This window comes from Apodemus sylvaticus, chromosome 14, assembly GCF_947179515.1.
Source record: "Apodemus sylvaticus chromosome 14, mApoSyl1.1, whole genome shotgun sequence".
NCBI classification, from domain to species: Eukaryota; Metazoa; Chordata; class Mammalia; order Rodentia; family Muridae; genus Apodemus; species Apodemus sylvaticus.
This window is the reverse complement of record NC_067485.1, coordinates 91,385,558-91,404,050: the sequence shown is the minus strand read 5'-3', so window position 1 is coordinate 91,404,050 and position 18,493 is coordinate 91,385,558. Positions and strand designations below refer to the sequence as shown.

General features: G+C 37.2%; 1 protein-coding gene and 1 non-coding gene across 21 annotated transcripts in view; one reads left to right on the top strand and one right to left on the bottom strand.

The window, feature by feature from the left end:
- The window catches only part of LOC127664908 (ubiquitin-conjugating enzyme E2 pex4-like), a 239,713-nt gene that overhangs the window by 77,652 nt on the left and 143,568 nt on the right, over positions 1-18,493 (bottom strand). For 17 of the 20 annotated variants that reach the window (XR_007973275.1, XR_007973273.1, XR_007973271.1 and 14 more), the window contains one exon: positions 7,903-8,005. Coding sequence is in view for 15 of the 20 variants with exons in the window: in XM_052157169.1 (XP_052013129.1) it covers positions 7,903-8,005 (103 nt within the window). In the remaining 5 variants the exon portion in view is untranslated. Of the gene's footprint in view, positions 1-710; positions 816-7,902; positions 8,006-18,493 lie in introns of all 20 variants that reach the window. The other 3 variants (XM_052157183.1, XM_052157182.1, XM_052157184.1) reach the window with 1 other exon arrangement.
- On the top strand, positions 16,896-17,002 carry LOC127665322 (U6 spliceosomal RNA). The gene has a single exon (XR_007973368.1). It is a non-coding gene; the product is annotated as a U6 spliceosomal RNA (small nuclear RNA).

Below are 18,493 nucleotides of genomic sequence, written 5' to 3'. Positions count from 1 at the left end.
CACACACAGAGACAAGCATCTGTAACTCTAATTCCAAGGCTATCAGCCGCCCTCTTCTGGACTCCATAGGCACTGCATGCACAGGGTAAACATTAAAGGGGACGTGGGGAGCTAGGGCGTGCTATTAATATCAAATATTTCCAAATAGTAAGGAGGTAAGCTGAGGGCTCAGAGTCTGAAAAGAAAATCACACTTGATGAAAACAGTAAGAAAAAGTTCATAAAAGATTAAATGGAAAAATGGTAAAGCGTACAATGAAGGGGATAATTTGGTGAAAAATTAACATTTATATATGGAGAGTCTGTGTGGTTGTGCATGCTTGGCAACTCAAGGTGATTCTCATAAGTTCAAGGCCAGCCTAGTCAAATAATAAAGACCATATCAGCCTGAGAAAGATCTTTTCTCTTGATTTTAAGGGTGGGGGATTAAAAGAGGGTGGTACATAATACAAATAAAGGTCTCTAAAAAAGGAATAAAACTAGTTTCTGAGGCAATGGGAGGAGACTAGCAGAAAGACAACTAGGAACAGAGGTCCTCTAATATATAGCAAGGTACTGAAGGCTAGTCTTGGATACATGAGACCCGGCCTCCAAATAATAAGTCATCAGAAATTAGCTAGAAGAGAAAAATAAAATAAAATCAAGCTAGTATAAAGCATAACCATGAAAAAGGAACGATGTAAGGCTGGAGGAATGACACAGAGCACTTACCACTCTTGCAAAGGCTCAGTTCTCAGCATCTGCATGTGGCAGCTCACAGCTGCCTGGTCCTCCAATTTCAGGGATCCAGTGCCTTCTTCAGGCCTCCAGGGGCACCTGCACCCATGTGATGTTTATATTACTCATTCAGACACACGAACACAATCTTTTTAGTTTTTTTAAAAGCTGTCTTTTTCCCATGGAGGGATGAACATAAAAGGTAGCACAGATATCAAGGATTAAAAAGAAAGTAATTAGTCTTTAAAATAAGCATTTTAAAATTAGAGTAGAAAATAAGTAGACAGACAGAATTTGAGAAAGCTAGAAATCCATAAAAGAGCCAAGAATATATGTAAAGGGGTATTAGAAAAGTCTCTACAAAATATCTGCACCTCATTTCTCCCAGGTCACTTCATTTTGGTTGATTTAATTCATTCAAAAGCTTCACAATATCTGACTGGAATTCTCATGCTAAAAAGTAGCTAGTGCCCCTCTAAATTGTGTAATTAAATAAGTAATTGTCAAATTTACTTAATAGTGTTGCCCTAAAAAATTTTAAGGCAGATGTTTTTCTAATAATTATGCTAGTTCTCAAATGTTTTTTTTAAATGGATTCACTTATCCTCTACTTTACCTAAGGATCATCTACCTGTTCCTCTCCTACCTCACTTTACCCACTCCCCAAAAAAACCACCTTACATAAATAAATAAATAAATAAATAAATAAATAAATAAATAAATAAATAAAATAATTAATAAATTAAAAAATTAAAAAAAAAAACCCCACCTGGCTTAGTGGCAGCCATTTTGTGAATATACAAACTTTCAGTGTCAAGTTAGGACAGAGGAACTAAAAAACTCATAGGTAAAAATCACAAAGTAGACAGACAGACTGTATTTATTATTGTTCACACATAAAAAGATTTGACTATGGGGAAGAAAAAAGACATTGAAGTAGCAGTGAAGTAAAAATATTTCTCCATGTAGAAAGTATTGGTAGAAAGTATTAGAACAATTAACATGATGTTAAGGAATTATATAACCAACTGCTGAACATTTGAAAACCAAGGTCATAATTCTGGCACAAAACCTCCTTTTGTTATTTTTGTAAATTAAATCACAAAAGTCTTAACTGGGTATGGCACATGCCTATAATCTGGCATTTGAAAGTATGAGGCAGAAGGCCTACTGAATTTAAAGTAACCCAAACTACATATCAAGACCCCCTTTTCAATTAAAAACAAAAACAAAAACAAAAACAAAAAACTCTATTTTGGGGTTCAGAATCTGTCAGTGGTCCAGCATTTGTCTAAAGAGCTTGGTCCTTTCTTTCCAAATGTTATACACATAAGAAAAGTTACTTGGAGGAAGCAGTTTGGGTCAAGATAGGGTTTCTCTCTGTAGCACTGACTGTCCTAGAATTCTCTCTATAGACTAGGCTGGCCTCAAATTCAAAGATCATCTTGTCTCTGCCTCCCAAATGCTGGGATTAAAGCCAGGCACCAGCAAACCTGGCTAAGAAAATCTATTCTTGGCAGCACTAGAAAAATTCAATATTGGATACAGATTTTAAAAACATTATGCTAGGTGAAGATGGGTAAAATAACTACATGTCTTAGGGTTTTACTACTGTGAACAGACACCACGACCAAGGCAAGTCTTATAAAAGGCAATATTTCATTGGGGTTGGCTTACAGTTTAGAGGTTAGTCCATTGTCATCAAAGCAGGAATCCAGATACTCACTGGTACAGGAGAAGCTGAGAGTTATATATCTTCATCTGAAGGCAGCTAGTAGGACTGACTTCAAGGCAGCTAGGGTGAGGGTCTTAAGCTCACACCCACAGTGACACACCTATTCCAACAAGGCCACACCTCCTAATAGTGCCACTTCTTGGAACAAGCATATAAGCCATCACACTACATAAATACTCAGTAACTATCAATCTTTTTGTTTTGTTTTTCAAGATGTTTCTCTCTGTAACAGCCCTGGCAACTATCAGTCTTAAAGTAGCACTTAAATGTACTAGGCACTGATTACACAGACTGTAAATAGTGTGGAGTGTCCTTTAGTAATTAAGTGAAGGTTAGTTATACTATCACAAAACAGCATACCATATTTTTACAGAATTTTGGCATAACACTTTCTCTGAGTTAACACCTCAGACCACTATCACTGAGATTTAAATACCACTCAAATCCATGCCAACTTATTTTCAATCAGTCTATCCTCTTCACATTATTGAAATAACTACAAGATCACTTTCTTGCACTTAAGTCAATAAGTGCTTTTTAAGAACATACTATAAAGTACTTAGAATTAACAGCCTTGTAAATGTCATTTAAGTCTGTCTGCTTTTCCTTGTCTTCTTTATCTTTTTTTTTATTCGATATATTTTTTATTTCCATTTCAAATGATTTCCCCTTTTCTGGCTCCCCACTCCCCGAAAGTCCCATAAGCCCTCTTCCCTCCCCTTGTTCCCCCATCCACCCCTTCCCTCAAGGTTTATTTATTTTATATATGAGTACATTGCAGCTATCTTCAGACACACCAGAAAAGAGCATCAAATCCCATTAACGATGGTTGTGAACCACCATGTAGTTGCTGGGAATTGAACTCAGGACCTCTGGAAGAGCAGTCAGTGCTCTTAACTGCTGAGCCATCTCTCCAGCCCTTTATCTTTCTTTTGTAAGCACACTTCCCTAACACAGTAGTTCTTAACCTTCCTAATGTTGCAATCGTCATGTTGTGGCGACCTCCAACAATAAAATAATTTTTTGCTGCTACTTCATGACTGTAATTTTGCTTTTGTTATGAATCATAAATGTAAATATGATATGCAGGATGGTATCTGATATGACCTCTATGAAAGGGTCATTCAACCACCACAAGGGGTTGTGCCTCACAGGTTGAGAGCCACTGCCTTACCACTTGGCCCTTTCCCCAACATTTTGTGCTTCCTTACCCTTTTTCTAAGCTCCCTCCCACCCTCCACCACAGCCATGTAAACTAACCTCTTATGTGGACAGTTTAAATGGCAGGGTCTTCTCCTTCTCTCCTCCGTTGTTCTCCACTAAGAAGCTATTAAGATTTAGTTTGCCAGATCTCGGGTTTTTCTTTCAAACTCTAATAAAATTGTCCTAGTACCTATCTCCCCCAACAAGTAACATTTTAAAAAGCTTCCATTTATAAAGTCTTTCCCTGTCCTTTGTCCTGACACCTTTCTAGCTATTTTCTCAGGACCTGTCCCAGGCACACGTTCTCTTCTTCCCTAAACAAAAGTTACAGATTTCAGAAAAGCACTGGATAAAGTGGCCAGTGTCTCATTAGTACATTCAAAGTTGCCACAAACATGTCTGCTATTCACATTACAAACCAACAGCCAACACTTTTAGAAACATACAGTGAGAAATACATTTTATAACCCACAACCAGAGTTGAATAGATGGCAGATGGTTCAGCAGTTAACAGCATTGATCTGTTTGAGGAGTCAGGTGGCTCACAACCACTACAAGCACAGTTCCAACGAGATCTTACAAGTTCAACCTCTGAGAAGCAACTCCATTCACATACACATACCTACACAGAGACCTGTATATGTACTGGGTTGGCTTGATATTGCTTGTATTCTAGTGCTAATACTGTTTCCTCAAGACCAGTATTAGAATTGCTCCAAAGACCAGAGAGTCCTAAAGTAGAGTCAGTTGATGCTATGTGACCTTGGCCCCAAGTTATTTCCGATTGGTAAATAAAGATGCTCACAGCCTACAGACATAGGCAGGGATTAGGATTCCAGGGCTGGAGGTCAGAGGAAAACCTTGAGAAAGGGAAAGAAGGGAGTGAATGGAGGAGAAGCTGCCACCAGTTAGATTAATCTTGAAATAATGGCCATATTGTATGGCCAGTTAGAGTTAAGTGCAACCCAGAAGAAACATGGCAAATTATATAATAGGACTATTGGCTGGGAAACAGAAATAATAGTATAGAGGATAGATATCTCCCCAGCTCTTAATGCTGATTAAGGCTTATTACAAATACAAAGTTTGAGTGTGTCTTTTATCCAGGAACTGAATGATCAAAGGAGGGTAGAAACTCGGGATTGGGATTTAAAATTTCTACAACATGAGCACATAATTATAGATAATAAAAATAAGCTGGGCAGTAGTTATACATGCCTCTAATTCCTGCACTCAAGAGACAAAAGCCAGCAAATTTCTGAGTTTGAGGCCAACCTGGCCTCACACACGTGCGCGGGGGGGGGGGGGGGGCAGTAAAATGGGGTGTTAATAAAAAGAATGAGCTGTTAACTAAAATGGTCCTACCATATGGACTTTATATGAGACAGGGTATCACTATGGAGCCCTGCTGCCGGGTGCTGGGATTAAAAGTTTGCACCACATGCTCGAGTAGCTATCTTTTAAAAACCCAGAAGTGTGTGTGTTTGTTGATCAACTAATAATACTTGACACAAATGCATGTAAGGATAAAAAATTCAGTGATCCCTTAAGAGTTGAAGCTTTAAGCCTGGATTCCTAAACAATGTTCCATAAGAACTTGGTTTAGGAGAATAATTCTCATTATTTTATAGCTACACTAAGGGTAAAGGAATCCTATCATCAGAATATTCCTCTGTATCCCCTAGAGGTACTGTGCCTGGAGGGAAAAAAACCAAACATTATTTTAAACACAGAAGAATAAACATGAAGAACAGACCAGAACTGTGTTAGGATCATAGACCAGGTTACTTACATAGTATGATTTGCAAAATTTATAAAATTTACCTCAAATAACAATGTGATTGTGAGGGAGTTATCTCTAAACTGGTTTCCGGTGGCTACTGGCAGCTATGAAAGAATCCTAATGCCATGCCATGACCAGATTCACCTAAATCAACTGGCAAAACTGATGGATGCAAATATATCAATTTTCAAAGAAACATATGTTGTTTTCAAAGAAACATATGAAGCCGGGCGGTGGTGGCGCAAGCTTTTAATCCCAGCACTTGAGAGGCAGAGGCAGGCGGATTTCTGAGTTCAAGGCCAGCCTGGTCTACAGAGTGATTTCCAGGACAGCTAGGGCTACACAGAGAAACCTGTTTCAAAAAACCAAATCCAAAAACAAAAACAAAAACAAAAACAAAACAGAAACATATGAGCAACAATGACGGCTAAAAACTATAACAAAGCATGAACCACCCTTTGCCCACTGTGTAAAACATGAACTCCCACATTGCTTTAACTTTTTCCTCTCTTTTTCCACCTTATTTTTGAGGGAGCTTCTCTCATTTCTGCCAAATGTCTACTCCAAGAAAACTGGGTTAATTCTCCTATTTCTATCTCTCATCTTGCAACAGGAGTGTTGGGATCACAAACACAGGCTACTACATTACACTTTTTTACATGGGTTCTGGGAATTGTCATCACATTTCTATAGCAAACATTTATTGAGTCATCTTCACCAGCCCTTCTTTTTATATATATCCACTTTTTGAATATATATATATATATATATATATATATATATATATATTCAAACAGCTACTTGAGGGCTAGGGGGAAGGACTTACAAGAAGGAAGTGCAGTCCCAAAGAATTGCAGATGTAAAGATCTGTTATCATTCTCTAGCTCATTCGCCTTATTTTCAACAACTGGTAGTCAGTTAATAAGTTATTTTATGTCCTAACACTAAACTAACAAAATATAGTCTTATAAACTATACTCTGTGAAGACCAGGTTATAAAATTATTAAAATAGACCTTGAAAGTTCCCTTAAGTCTTAAAACACAGATATACAGAATACATTCTATGTAAAAATCTCAGGGCCAGAGAGATGCCTCATCAGTTAAGAGTACTGGCTGTTCTTCCAGAGGCCCTAGGTTCAATTCCCAGCACCTATTGGTGGACAGGTCACAGCCATCTATAACTACAGTTCTAGAGGTTCCCATGCCATCCACCTCCTCAGATACCAGACAAACACAGTGCATATATATGTATGCAAAACACCATACACATAGATATTAATTGATTTAATTACATAAAAAGGAGCTGTTTTAAAAAGAAAAAAATTGCAGTCTTATTCTTTAATAAATAAGGCATTAAGAACAGTAAAACTGGGACTGGAGAGGTAGCTAAGCAGTTAAGAGCACTGGCTGCTCTTCCAGGGGACCTGGGTTCAATTCCCAGAGCCCACATGGCAGCTCACACTTGTCTATAATTCCAGTTCCAGGAGATCAAACACCCTCACACAGACCTACATGAAGTCAAAACACTAATGAACATAAAAGAAAAATAAATTATTTTTAAAAAGTGGTGTTAAAAAAATAGTAAAACTGTCATCCTTAATTATGGTGTTTCCTTTGGGGTCAAGGCATGGTAAACATGAGAAGGAAAATCATTTCCATAGGGAATTGAACCTAGGACCTCAGTACTCTTAACTACTGAGAAATTTCTCTAAATTGCATAGGACTTTTTTCTCTTTTGGCTGGAGCAATGGCTCAGAGGTTAAGAGCCTCTAAAGGATTTGAATTTGATCTTAATACTCATATCAAACAGTTTATAATCAGGTGTTACTCCAGCTCCAGGGGATCCAACAGCTATGGCCTCCTAGTGCACCTTCATTCACATGAACATAATCTCACAGAAGCACACATAAATATATAATTAGAGATGAAATTTTCTCTTCTCCTCCAAGCTTACAAAAATTAATATCCTAAATTATAGAAGGGGTGTGTGTGTGTGTGTGTGTGTGTGTGTGTGTGTGTGTGTGTAAATTATTTACAGTCAGGGAATAGTAGCACATAGCACACATCTTAAATCCCAGGATTCAGGGGGCAGAACCACACAGATCTCTGATTCTGAGGTCAATCTGGTCTACAGAGAAAGTTCCAGGACAGCCAGGGCTACACAGAAAAACCCTGTGTGTGGGGGGGGGGGGGGAGGGTTACATATAACCTCACTAGAAAAAGCTTTTCATAACATATTTATTACAGCAGCAAGATAGCTTAAATTTCTGAAGCTATCTTTTTAAAAACAAGTTTTAGACATTAGAGCTTCAAGCATAACACAAAGGCTCTACACATGATCACATTGAAATGATACTCGATATAACCATTTTGCTTGCTACTTTAGAATTTTTTTCAATTTTCAAAATTAAGTTTTAATTTTAGTTGAAGGAGTGAAGATGTCAGTCAGTTCCAGTATACTTACTAAAGTGTATCTGGAGGACCAATAATAAGGACTTCCCAACGATAGAGATCATTGTCGTCTATTAAACCTGCTGAAAAGCCTTCCACTGGATTTTTGTTGAGTTCTGTGGAAAAAGAAAATTTCAATAAAAACTTTAAAACAGTTTTTCTCCAACAGGTAAAGTATGACCATAAATAAGCTATAAACTATGAAAACTATTAAAATGCTGCTTCATAACTATAACATTTCCATACAACAAGGAAGCCATGGGTATATTAACCTATCCAGATGGAATTGTTTTGTCTTCCTACATCTACCTTGGGATTCAACCAAAGCTCTTAGCATTCTGGGTAGGTTTTATGAGAGGCAATCAAAATGCAAATAAGGCTGATTCTCACAAGAGATTTAGTTGAAAGAAAATCAAAAGTCAAATCAAATCAGAAATGGCAAGTTTTCTATAGCCTTTAAGACAAATCCTTAAAAAACAACCAAAAGCACTTTTACATCAGAATTGCCGAGTGTTTTCAACTCTTACTTACATTAACATCTGTCTGATTGCCATGATGCCTTGAGGTACATTCAACTATGCAATAGGAATAGCTTTCTAAGAATAGCTGGTGCCTACAGAAATAGTGATGGTATCATAAGATTCTTCTCTTCTAAACAGTGTGCTGCCATGAAGAATAGATGATGAGGGCAGAAAATTAAGAATCGAGACAAGGAACTAGTAATGTAGAAAAACAAAGGCCAATGAAGGATCATCGAACAACAGGTTAGGAAGAGTATAACCTTAAGAGTTTACAGAGATGGACGTAATAAAATAAGGATGTCTTTGTAATGGGCAGATCGCATGAGTTTTTCAAATAGCCTTAAGTAAGTGTAACTGACATTAGAGGTATACTATATATACCTATATAATAGGTATATATAATAGGTATACTATATAATTTGATAATTTTAATATACTATCATCTTTGAAGGCAGGATAAGAATCATGATAGTAAGTATACACAACAATCACCAGAAAAGTTATTATTTTGTCAAGAGAGCTGAGGACTGACTGGTTCAAACTGGGCAGTGAGTAAGGACAAAACATGTTTATGAGCAGTTCAGAAAGGACTTGCCAGAAATCTAAATGAGTACATGATTCTCATACAGTGCTTGCCCATCATCAAGATAAGCCATCTAATCATGAAAGCAAATATAATACAACACAGAGTACTATAAAATGCCAAACAGTGTGCTGGTAACTATGGAAGCACTAACTCCATAACTTTGAGCAATCAAAGGTGGTTTTAGTTCAACAATTACAACTTCATATAGGGCTATTAGGTCCATCTTCATTTGTCAATCTACTGGATTTTGAAATTACTTGGGAGACACACCTCTTGTGCATGTCTGAGGGTGCTTCTAAAACAGTTTAATATGGAATGTGGTTGGAACCACAAACCTAAAAGGATTGTGAAACAGAATACAAGACTCATACCCACTCCCATCATTTTACTGCTGTCATATTGCAGCTATCATACCTTCCCAAGCATGACGAACTAAATAATTGATGAACCATGAACAATTCTTCCTAAAGCTGTTTTGATCAATTATTTTGTCCAACTAACAATAAAGTAATTAATGTACATCACAACATGTAAACAACAACAACAAAATGATAAAAATAAAGAATTAAATTGTATTTTAACACAAAGAACTTCTTTTCTTGGATTTTGAACACAGATTTTATAAATCTAATAAGCAAAGCAAACAGATAAAATCTGTATTTTAAAATACCATTAAGATATGATTTGCATTTTAAACTTATTATGTTTATAATCATATACCTTTCACTGAATCCCAACTATGTTGCTAGCTACTAAAAAAGAATACACATACACACTTTAGTGTTGATGGGAATGGTTCCTTTGAGGTCTAGCTCAAGAACTACCCTCCTATCTTTGAAACCTTTTTAAAAATAATTTATTAAATAATCTTGACTTCTGTTAAAAATCCTATTCATTATAGTTGCAGCCTGTATTGTATTACCTAGCATTTGACTATCATGGGTTCATTGTTCCAGAAAAATATATAAGTAAGGACAATGTGAAATAGGTAACCTAAAAGTAGTACAAGGAATAGGGGTTAAAGAAGTACAAAAGAAGGGCATATAACAATCTTTAATAGCTTTAAAAAAAAAAAGCAGGAAGAGCACCACAACTCTGAGGCCAGCCAAGTCTATATTGTGATGTCTAGTCTCAAAAGTTTAAAAAGGGGGAAGGGGGTGCAGCACAGAGGGACACACATTTTATTCCAGAACATGGGAAGTAGAGGAGGGTTAAGTTGCAAAATGACGGTGACTAATAATGAGACCCTGCCTTGGAGGGAGAAAGGGAAAGAGAAAGACTTATAGAATATCTACAATGAAGAACTGGGCCTATACTGAACAAAGAGGCATAAATGAAACAAGACAAAATGGCAAAAACTGGAAAGTAAAGGCTTTTGTTAGCCATATTAAGTTTCAACTTCATACATGGAGCAATGATAACCCTTGGAAGAATTGGAATGTATTTGTTCTTAATACATTTTCAAAAAGTAGGGCGAGCTTGGGAGATTTAAATGTTCAAAAACCAGTTTTAGAAGTTGGATAGATAGCCGGGCGTAGTGGCGCACGCCTGTAATCCCAGCACTTGGGAGGCAGAGGCAGGTGGGTTTCTGAGTTCGAGGCCAGCCTGGTCTACAGAGTGAGTTACAGGACAGCCAGGACTACACAGAGAAACCCTGTCTCAAAAAACCAAAAAAAAAAAAAAAAAAAAAAAAAAAAGTTGGATAGATGGCTCAGAGCTTAAAAGATGATATACCAGGGAGCTTGAGAGATGGTTCGTTATTTAAGAGCACTGACTGCTCTTCCAGATGTCCTGAGTTCAATTCCCAGCAACCAACCTATTATAGGATCCGATGCCCTCTTCTAGTATCTGAAGACAATTACATTGTACTCATATACATAAAATAAATAAATAAATCTAAAAAAAGAAAAAGAAAGAAAGAAAGGAAAAGAGAGGAAAAGAAAAAAAGAAAAAGATGATATAGCAGTTGCAGAGAACTTGAGTTTGATTCCCAATACCCATATTAGGTGTAACTCCAGCTCTAGGGGAGAAGATGCCATCTTCTGGCCTCAAATGCACAAACCCATATACAGACACAAATGTATACATAGTTAAAAAGAAAGCAGTCATTCTTTAAAAACCATGCTAGGCATGTTGGTACATACTTATAAATAACACAAACACTGAAGATACTTGATGAAGTGGTGAAATGGTTTTGAAACTGGAAAAGGTTAATGGTTGTATAATACTGTGAACATAGATATGTTTATCTACTATTATTTGTATATATGTTGTTTATTACATTTGAACATAGTATATCTCATCTTAGTTCTTAAAATGACACAAATGTATTAAAATAGGAAACACAAGATGAGATACTTGTTTGAAAGGGGGAAACTTACTTAATGTTAAATTTCTACAGCACATATATGTTGTATATGTTGGGAGAGGGGCTGTCTTTGCAGAGTTATAGACTGTACTTTGGACCTTGCATACACTAGGCAAGTCTTCTACCACTGAGAGACATCCTCAGAATATATCAGGGTTTTTGCCAGAGAGGAAAGCAGGAAAACAAAGAAGCTACTATGTTTAACAGAGTAAATAGCCAACAATGATAAGTTCACTCTTCTACAGCATGGAAACGCTATCTCAATTAAGGCCATTGGGTTTAAAAAAGAGAGGCAAAACCGTCTTCAGCATAAGCAGTAAAGATAACTAGAACAACACTAACAAGGTTAAGGTGGAAAAGTGCAAATGGAAATTGTTTCTCTAAGGTTTCGATAGATAGAAAAATTACAGTAGCCATAGCCAAGACCAAATGAAATTCACGAAATCAAGTAGTTTTTTTGTTTGGTTTTTTTTGTTTTTGTTTTTGTTTTTTTTTTTGTTTTGTTTTGTTTTTTCGAGACAGGGTTTCTCTGTGTAGCCCTGGCTGTCCTGGAACTCACTCTGTAGACCAGGCTGTCCTTGAACTCAGAAATCCCGCCTGCCTCTGCCTCCCAAGTGCTGGGATTACAGGCATGCGCCACCATGCCCGGCCTCAAGTAGTTTTATTTGGTTGATTTTTCAGGTTTTTTTTTTTTTTTAAGACACGATTTTGTCTTGGCCTGAAATTTGTATGTAGACTGGCTGGCCTTACCCTTTAGCCTCTTTGCTAAGACTACAGACATATGACACTATAATGGTTGTGGTTATTGCTGCTGTTGTTTTAAATAGGATCTTCCCTTGCAGCCCAGGCTATAGAATCAGACCTCGCTCTGAGAAATAATCAACTAATTTGGGGCAGGGGGAGAGGCATGAATCCACAAAAACTAAGAGTATGCATAATAGTGTATACTCTCTGATTTCAGCTTTTGGAGGGTGGGAAAAGAAGATCCTGTCAGACACGTCTCTAAAAAGATGAGAGCATATGAAAAGTGAACAAACATGAATTATTAGGATCAATACAAATTCATAAAGTGTTTTTTTAAAAACTAGGCTTATACACCAGAAAAGGTTCAGAGAAACAGTCATCTCAGTATGATGAACATTCCTAGTATCCACAATATGGTCTTCTAATACAAATTTACAGCTAAGAGTGAAGCAGGGTTTTGTGAAGAAATGACAGATTCTGAGTCTGAGGCATAAGGAAAAAATAAATGTGTTAGGCTCTTCTCAATACTCAATAAAACAAAATCTATCAGTTAGAAGCCCCACTGGCTAAAAATGTTATGAGTTGAGTATTAGTATGAATAATAACCGTGAAGGATAGACAAATGTATTTCAATACATGAGTAACTAACATACACACACAAAACCAACCAGCCATGGCTGTTATAATTAGGTGCTAGTAAACCATTTTGTCATTTTGATTTGGGTCTTATCCCACAGCTGGTTTAATGCCAGCACTCAGGAGGCAGAGGCAGACAGATATCTGTGAGATCAAGGCTAGCCTGGTCTATAGAATGTGTTCCAGGACAGCCAAAGCTACAGAGAAAAAAGGATGGGAGGGAGGGATATACTTCTTCAACCATGTAAAGAATCAATCTCAGGTCAGCAGGCTTGGTAACAACATCTTTTCCACAGAGCCATCTCATCATCCAATTCTTTGCCCACTCTGTGCAAGCAATACATTATTTTGAAAACCAAAGAAAGTAGAAGAACCTTGCACTCTATTATCAAATACTGAAATAATAATTATGTTATCAAATAACATCTCTCTAAAAAACTCCAGTTATGCGATTGTTTATGGAGCCCCTGGGTATGGCTAAGTTGAACATGCCCAATTTTCTGAATTACTCAAACAAATTTAACTTTTCCTAACTCAAAAGACATAGCTTCTTCTTCCTCCTTTTTATCTTCCTACTTTAAGAAGCTGCAGAAATTTAAAGTTTGCCTTCTCTGGGTTTTTGGGTCTTGTTTTGCTTTTTTTCTTTTAAAGCAAGATTGTCCTCTGGCTTAAAAAATAAAAATACATTAAGCTGAAAAGTTTCACAAATGTCACTTTATTACTTTTTCTACATTTTTTAAAATTTCTATGTAAAATGAATAAGCCAAATAAATCTTTAAAAGATAAACGTCATTATTTTTGAGGTAATCTCATGTAGCAAAACTGAACCTGTTCAAAGCTCATAGTAAGAGTCAAATATAAAACGGGGCGTGGTGGTGCACACCTGTAATCCTAGCACTTGGGAGGCAGAGGCAGGCGGATTTCTGAGTTCAAGGCCAGCCTGGTCTACAGTAGAGTGAGTTCCAGGACAACCAGGAAGAAACCTGTCTCAAAAAAACCAAAAAAAAAAAAAAAAAAAAAAAAAAAAAAAAAAAAACCAAAAAACAACAACAACAACAAAAAAGAGTCAAATATAAAACACACAGAGAAACACGTTAAGACAATCCCTGTTATGAATATAACTAACAGAAGCTACATGTGAGAAATTATAAGGACAAGACCTGGGATTATAAGCAATTTTCTATAGAATCTAAACATTAAAGAGGTGAGAGATGTTTATGAGTTAACTGAATATATAAAATCTGACTAGATAACAGATATTAAGAAATATCTGCCAGGCAGTGGTGGCACATGCCTTTAATCTCAGCACTTGGGAGGCAGAGGTAAGTAAGCGAATTTCTGAGATCCAGGCCAGCTTAGTCTATATAACAAGTTCTAGGATAGCCAGGGCTATGCAGAAAAACCCTGTCTCAATAATAAACAAACAAACAAATAACAATGATGATAGTAATAATAAAAATAAACATTTTGTTTTTTTAGACAAGGTCTCACTGTCTGTCCCTAGATAGCCTGCTCTGCCTCCCTAGTGCCCCAGCACTAGGGTTAAAGGCAAAAATCATGACCCCAAACTTAGAGTCCCATCTTTACAGCAGATCCTCTTTGAATCTTTTTTTTTTTAACGTTCTATCTTTGCAAGTTTCTGGTTTTCTGAGGCAAAGTCTCACTATGTAGTCCAGGCTAGCATTGAATTTATAATCCTGCCTCAACTTAGAATTGAAATTACAGAAGTGCGCCATCATGCCCAATTCTTTAAACCATTAAGGTAACAGATAAAACCTTTTATCTAAATATTCTGTAGATTCTCTTAAGTAAATTATGATTTACCAAAATAATGTTACCACTCTATCACAGGAATTGCTACACATCTACTGTAATAGTGTTGAGAAACAGAAAAGAGGTGTGTTTTGTAATTACTGTAACTACACAAACAATCATTTCCGCAACCTTCATTAATAAATCAATATTGGAAAAATACCAGTGGTGGTTTGAATGAGAACAGCCCTCATAGGCTCATGTTCATATACCTGGTTCCCAGTTTGTAGAACTGTTTGGGAAGGATTAGGAGGTATGGCCTTAATGGAGGAGATGTGTCAGCAGCAGTGAGCATTGAGATTAGCACTGTGTCTCTTGCTTGCTGTTTTAAGAGTCAAATTCTCAGGTGTTCCTGCCACCATGCCTTTATTCAACCATCATAAATTCTAATCCTCTGGAACTGTAAGCCCAATTAAACACTTTCTTTTATAAATTGCCTTGTCATGGTGTTTTTTCACAGTAATAGAAAAGTAACTAATAAAGTGATATATTAACAAACAACTGCAAAAATTTTATTACATTTCTACTATAGTTTTTTTTAAAGATCCAATCTAATAATCTTTATAGATTTCTAATCAACATTAAAACTGCTTACAATTAGAATATTTTTCTTTACATTTGAGTCATAGGCTACAGTGAGCTGACTTCCTAACTGGTTAAAAAAAGGGGGGGGGGACCATGGAGCAGACAGGCAAAAAACAGTCATTCCATATTTATAAAGACTTTCTAATATTCTGCCAAAAGGATTTTCTTCCTTAGAATTAACAGGTACATTCTACCACCTACATCTGACCATGGTGTGTCAGACTCTGACAGATCATTCTCAGGTTAAATAAAGCTGTTCTGTTGTTAAAGTCATCTAAATTCTTATTCTTTCTCTCTCCCTACAAACTTAAATGACTCTTATATTCTAAACATATCCTGATGAGTTTATCTAGACATATCCTGATGCCCTTTGTATGTTGTAGCTCGTGCTTAAATACAACATCATCAGCATACTTCTCTGCTGAAATCTGATGCAGCAGGAATTCCTGAGAACAGAAGACCATATACATTATATGGTATTATATGTCAGGACTAAGTCTGCATTTCAATTCTCCTTAGTCTTGCCAAATTTAGTCATCTCATTTTTTTCCCAAGCTTCATTTTCTTAACCATAAAGTAGGATAAAACCTATAGTGGTATTATAAAACAGAAAAAGATGTGTGCATATAAGTGCTTGAGTCTGGAAGGCAAGGACCAACAGCTGGTGGTTTCAGTTTTGAGACAGGGTCTCTCGCTGAACTTTGAGCTCACTGATTTGACTAAATTGGCTAGCCAATGAGCTCCAGGGCTGCCCCCCCCCCCCCCCCCCCGGCCCTTCTAGCATTAAGTCCCTGCAGGGAATCTAAACTGGGATCCTCTCAAGCTTTGGAACAGGCAATTTACTGACTGAGCTGTTTCCTCATCACCAAAAGAAGACACAAAATATTGTCCTATCTTAGGATACATGTAGAAAATGGTAATTATCCATTGTCTTCCCATAGTCTAACAAATACAATGTTCTTTAGAATCTCAAGAACAGCCTCAGGAAGTAGAAGGAGGGTCTTTGAGTTGACGGGTAGTTAAGAGAGCATGGAGAGCCTGGCGGTGGTGGTGCATGCCTGTAATCCCAGCACTCTGGGAGGCAGAGGCAGGCGGATTTCTGAGTTCGAGGTTAGCCTGGTCTACAGAGTGAGCTCCAGGACAGTCAGAGCTATACAGGGAAACCCTGTCTCGAAAAAAACAAAAACAAACAAACAAACAAAAAACAAAACAAACAAAAACAAAACAAAAACAAAACCAAAAAAAAAACAAAACAACAAAAAAAAAATCTCAAGAACAAGCCTATACCTTCGCTACCACCTTTTAAGAAAAATACTAGCCAGCTCCAAACATCATCCAAACTATGTTTCTAATGAGAGTTGCTGTGTGCCCTCCTCCCCTGACTCCCTGCTTACAGTAAAAATATTCTAATGTCCAATATTCCTGAGGGAAGACTTTTTTCCTCACCATTTGTAAACCTACAAGACATCTATTAATACATGCTTAAACCTGTATTAAAATGTTTACTAAACTCTGTCTGCTTCATAATATGCTGTCTAGTCCTGACTTCTTTTCAAGTCAAATTCACAAATGCTGGTTTGGCCTGAGTCAATTTTCCTAAAACTCTTTGGGAATATGTTAGGCTGCTGAGGTCGACAGTGTGAAACTGCCTCCTTTACCTGTATCTCAAAACGCTGACAATAAGATACTGTATAAGTTTACTTTTAAAATGTAGTTTAAAAAATAAAAATGACTAACTATAAAAGTTGAAGCTAGTGCTCGCTTCGGCAGCACATATACTAAAATTGGAACGATACAGAGAAGATTAGCATGGCCCCTGCGCAAGGATGACACGCAAATTCGTGAAGCGTTCCATATTTTTTCACATGGTCATTTCATTGGATGTTGAAAAAGCATTTGACAAAATTCAGCATCCCTTCATCCTTAAAGTCTTGGAGAGAACAGGAATTCAAGGCCCATACCTAAACATAGTAAAAGCAATATACAGCAAACCGGTAGCCAGCATCAAACTAAATGGAGAGAAACTTGAAGCAATCCCACTGAAATCAGGGACCAGACAAGGCTGCCCCCTTTCTCCTTATCTTTTCAATATTGTACTTGAGGTACTAGCTCGGGCAATTCGACAACATAAGGAGGTCAAAGGGATACAAATTGGAAAGGAAGAAGTCAAACTATCATTATTTGCAGACGACATGATCGTCTACCTAAGTGACCCAAAGAACTCCACTAGAGAGCTCCTACAGCTGATAAACATCTTCAGCAAAGTGGCAGGTTATAAAATCAACTCAAGCAAATCAGTGGCCTTCCTATACTCAAAGGATAAGCAGGCTGAGAAAGAAATTAGGGAAATGACCCCCTTCACAATAGCCACAAACAGTATAAAGTATCTTGGGGTGACTCTTACCAAACATGTGAAAGATCTGTATGACAAGAACTTCAAGACTCTGAAGAAGGAAATGGAAGAAGACCTCAAAAAATGGGAAAACCTCCCATGCTCATGGATCGGTAGAATCAATATAGTTAAAATGGCCATCTTGCCTAAAGCACTATACAGATTCAATGCAATACCCATCAAAATCCCAACTCAATTCTTCACAGAGTTAGAAAGAGCAATTATCAAATTCATCTGGAACAACAAAAAACCCAGGATAGCTAAAACTATTCTCAGCAACAAAAGGAAATCTGGGGGAATCAGTATCCCTGACCTCAAGCAATACTACAGAGCAATAGTGTTAAAAACTGCATGGTATTGGTACAGTGACAGGCAGGAGGATCAATGGAACAGGATTGAAGATCCAGAAATGAACCCACACACCTATGGCCACTTGATCCTCGACAAAGAGGCTGAAAACATCCAATGGAAAAAAGATAGCCTTTTCAACAAATGGTGCTGGTTCAACTGGAGGTCAGCATGCAGAAGAATGCGAATTGATCCATCCTTGTCTCCTTGTACTAAGCTCAAATCCAAATGGATCAAGGACCTCCACATAAAGCCAGACACTCTGAAGCTAATAGAAAAGAAACTGGGGAAGACCCTTGAGGACATCGGTACAGGGAGAAAGTTTCTGAACAGAACACCAATAGCGTATGCTCTAAGAGCAAGAATTGACAAATGGGACCTCATAAAATTACAAAGTTTCTGTAAGGCAAAGGACACCATCAAGAGGACAAATCGGCAACCAACAAATTGGGAAAAGATCTTCACCAATCCTACATCAGATAGAGGGCTAATATCCAATATATATAAAGAACTCAAGAAGTAAGACTCCAGAAAACCAAACAACCCTATTAAAAAATGGGGTACAGAGTTAAACAAAGAATTCTCACCTGAAGAACTTCGGATGGCGGAGAA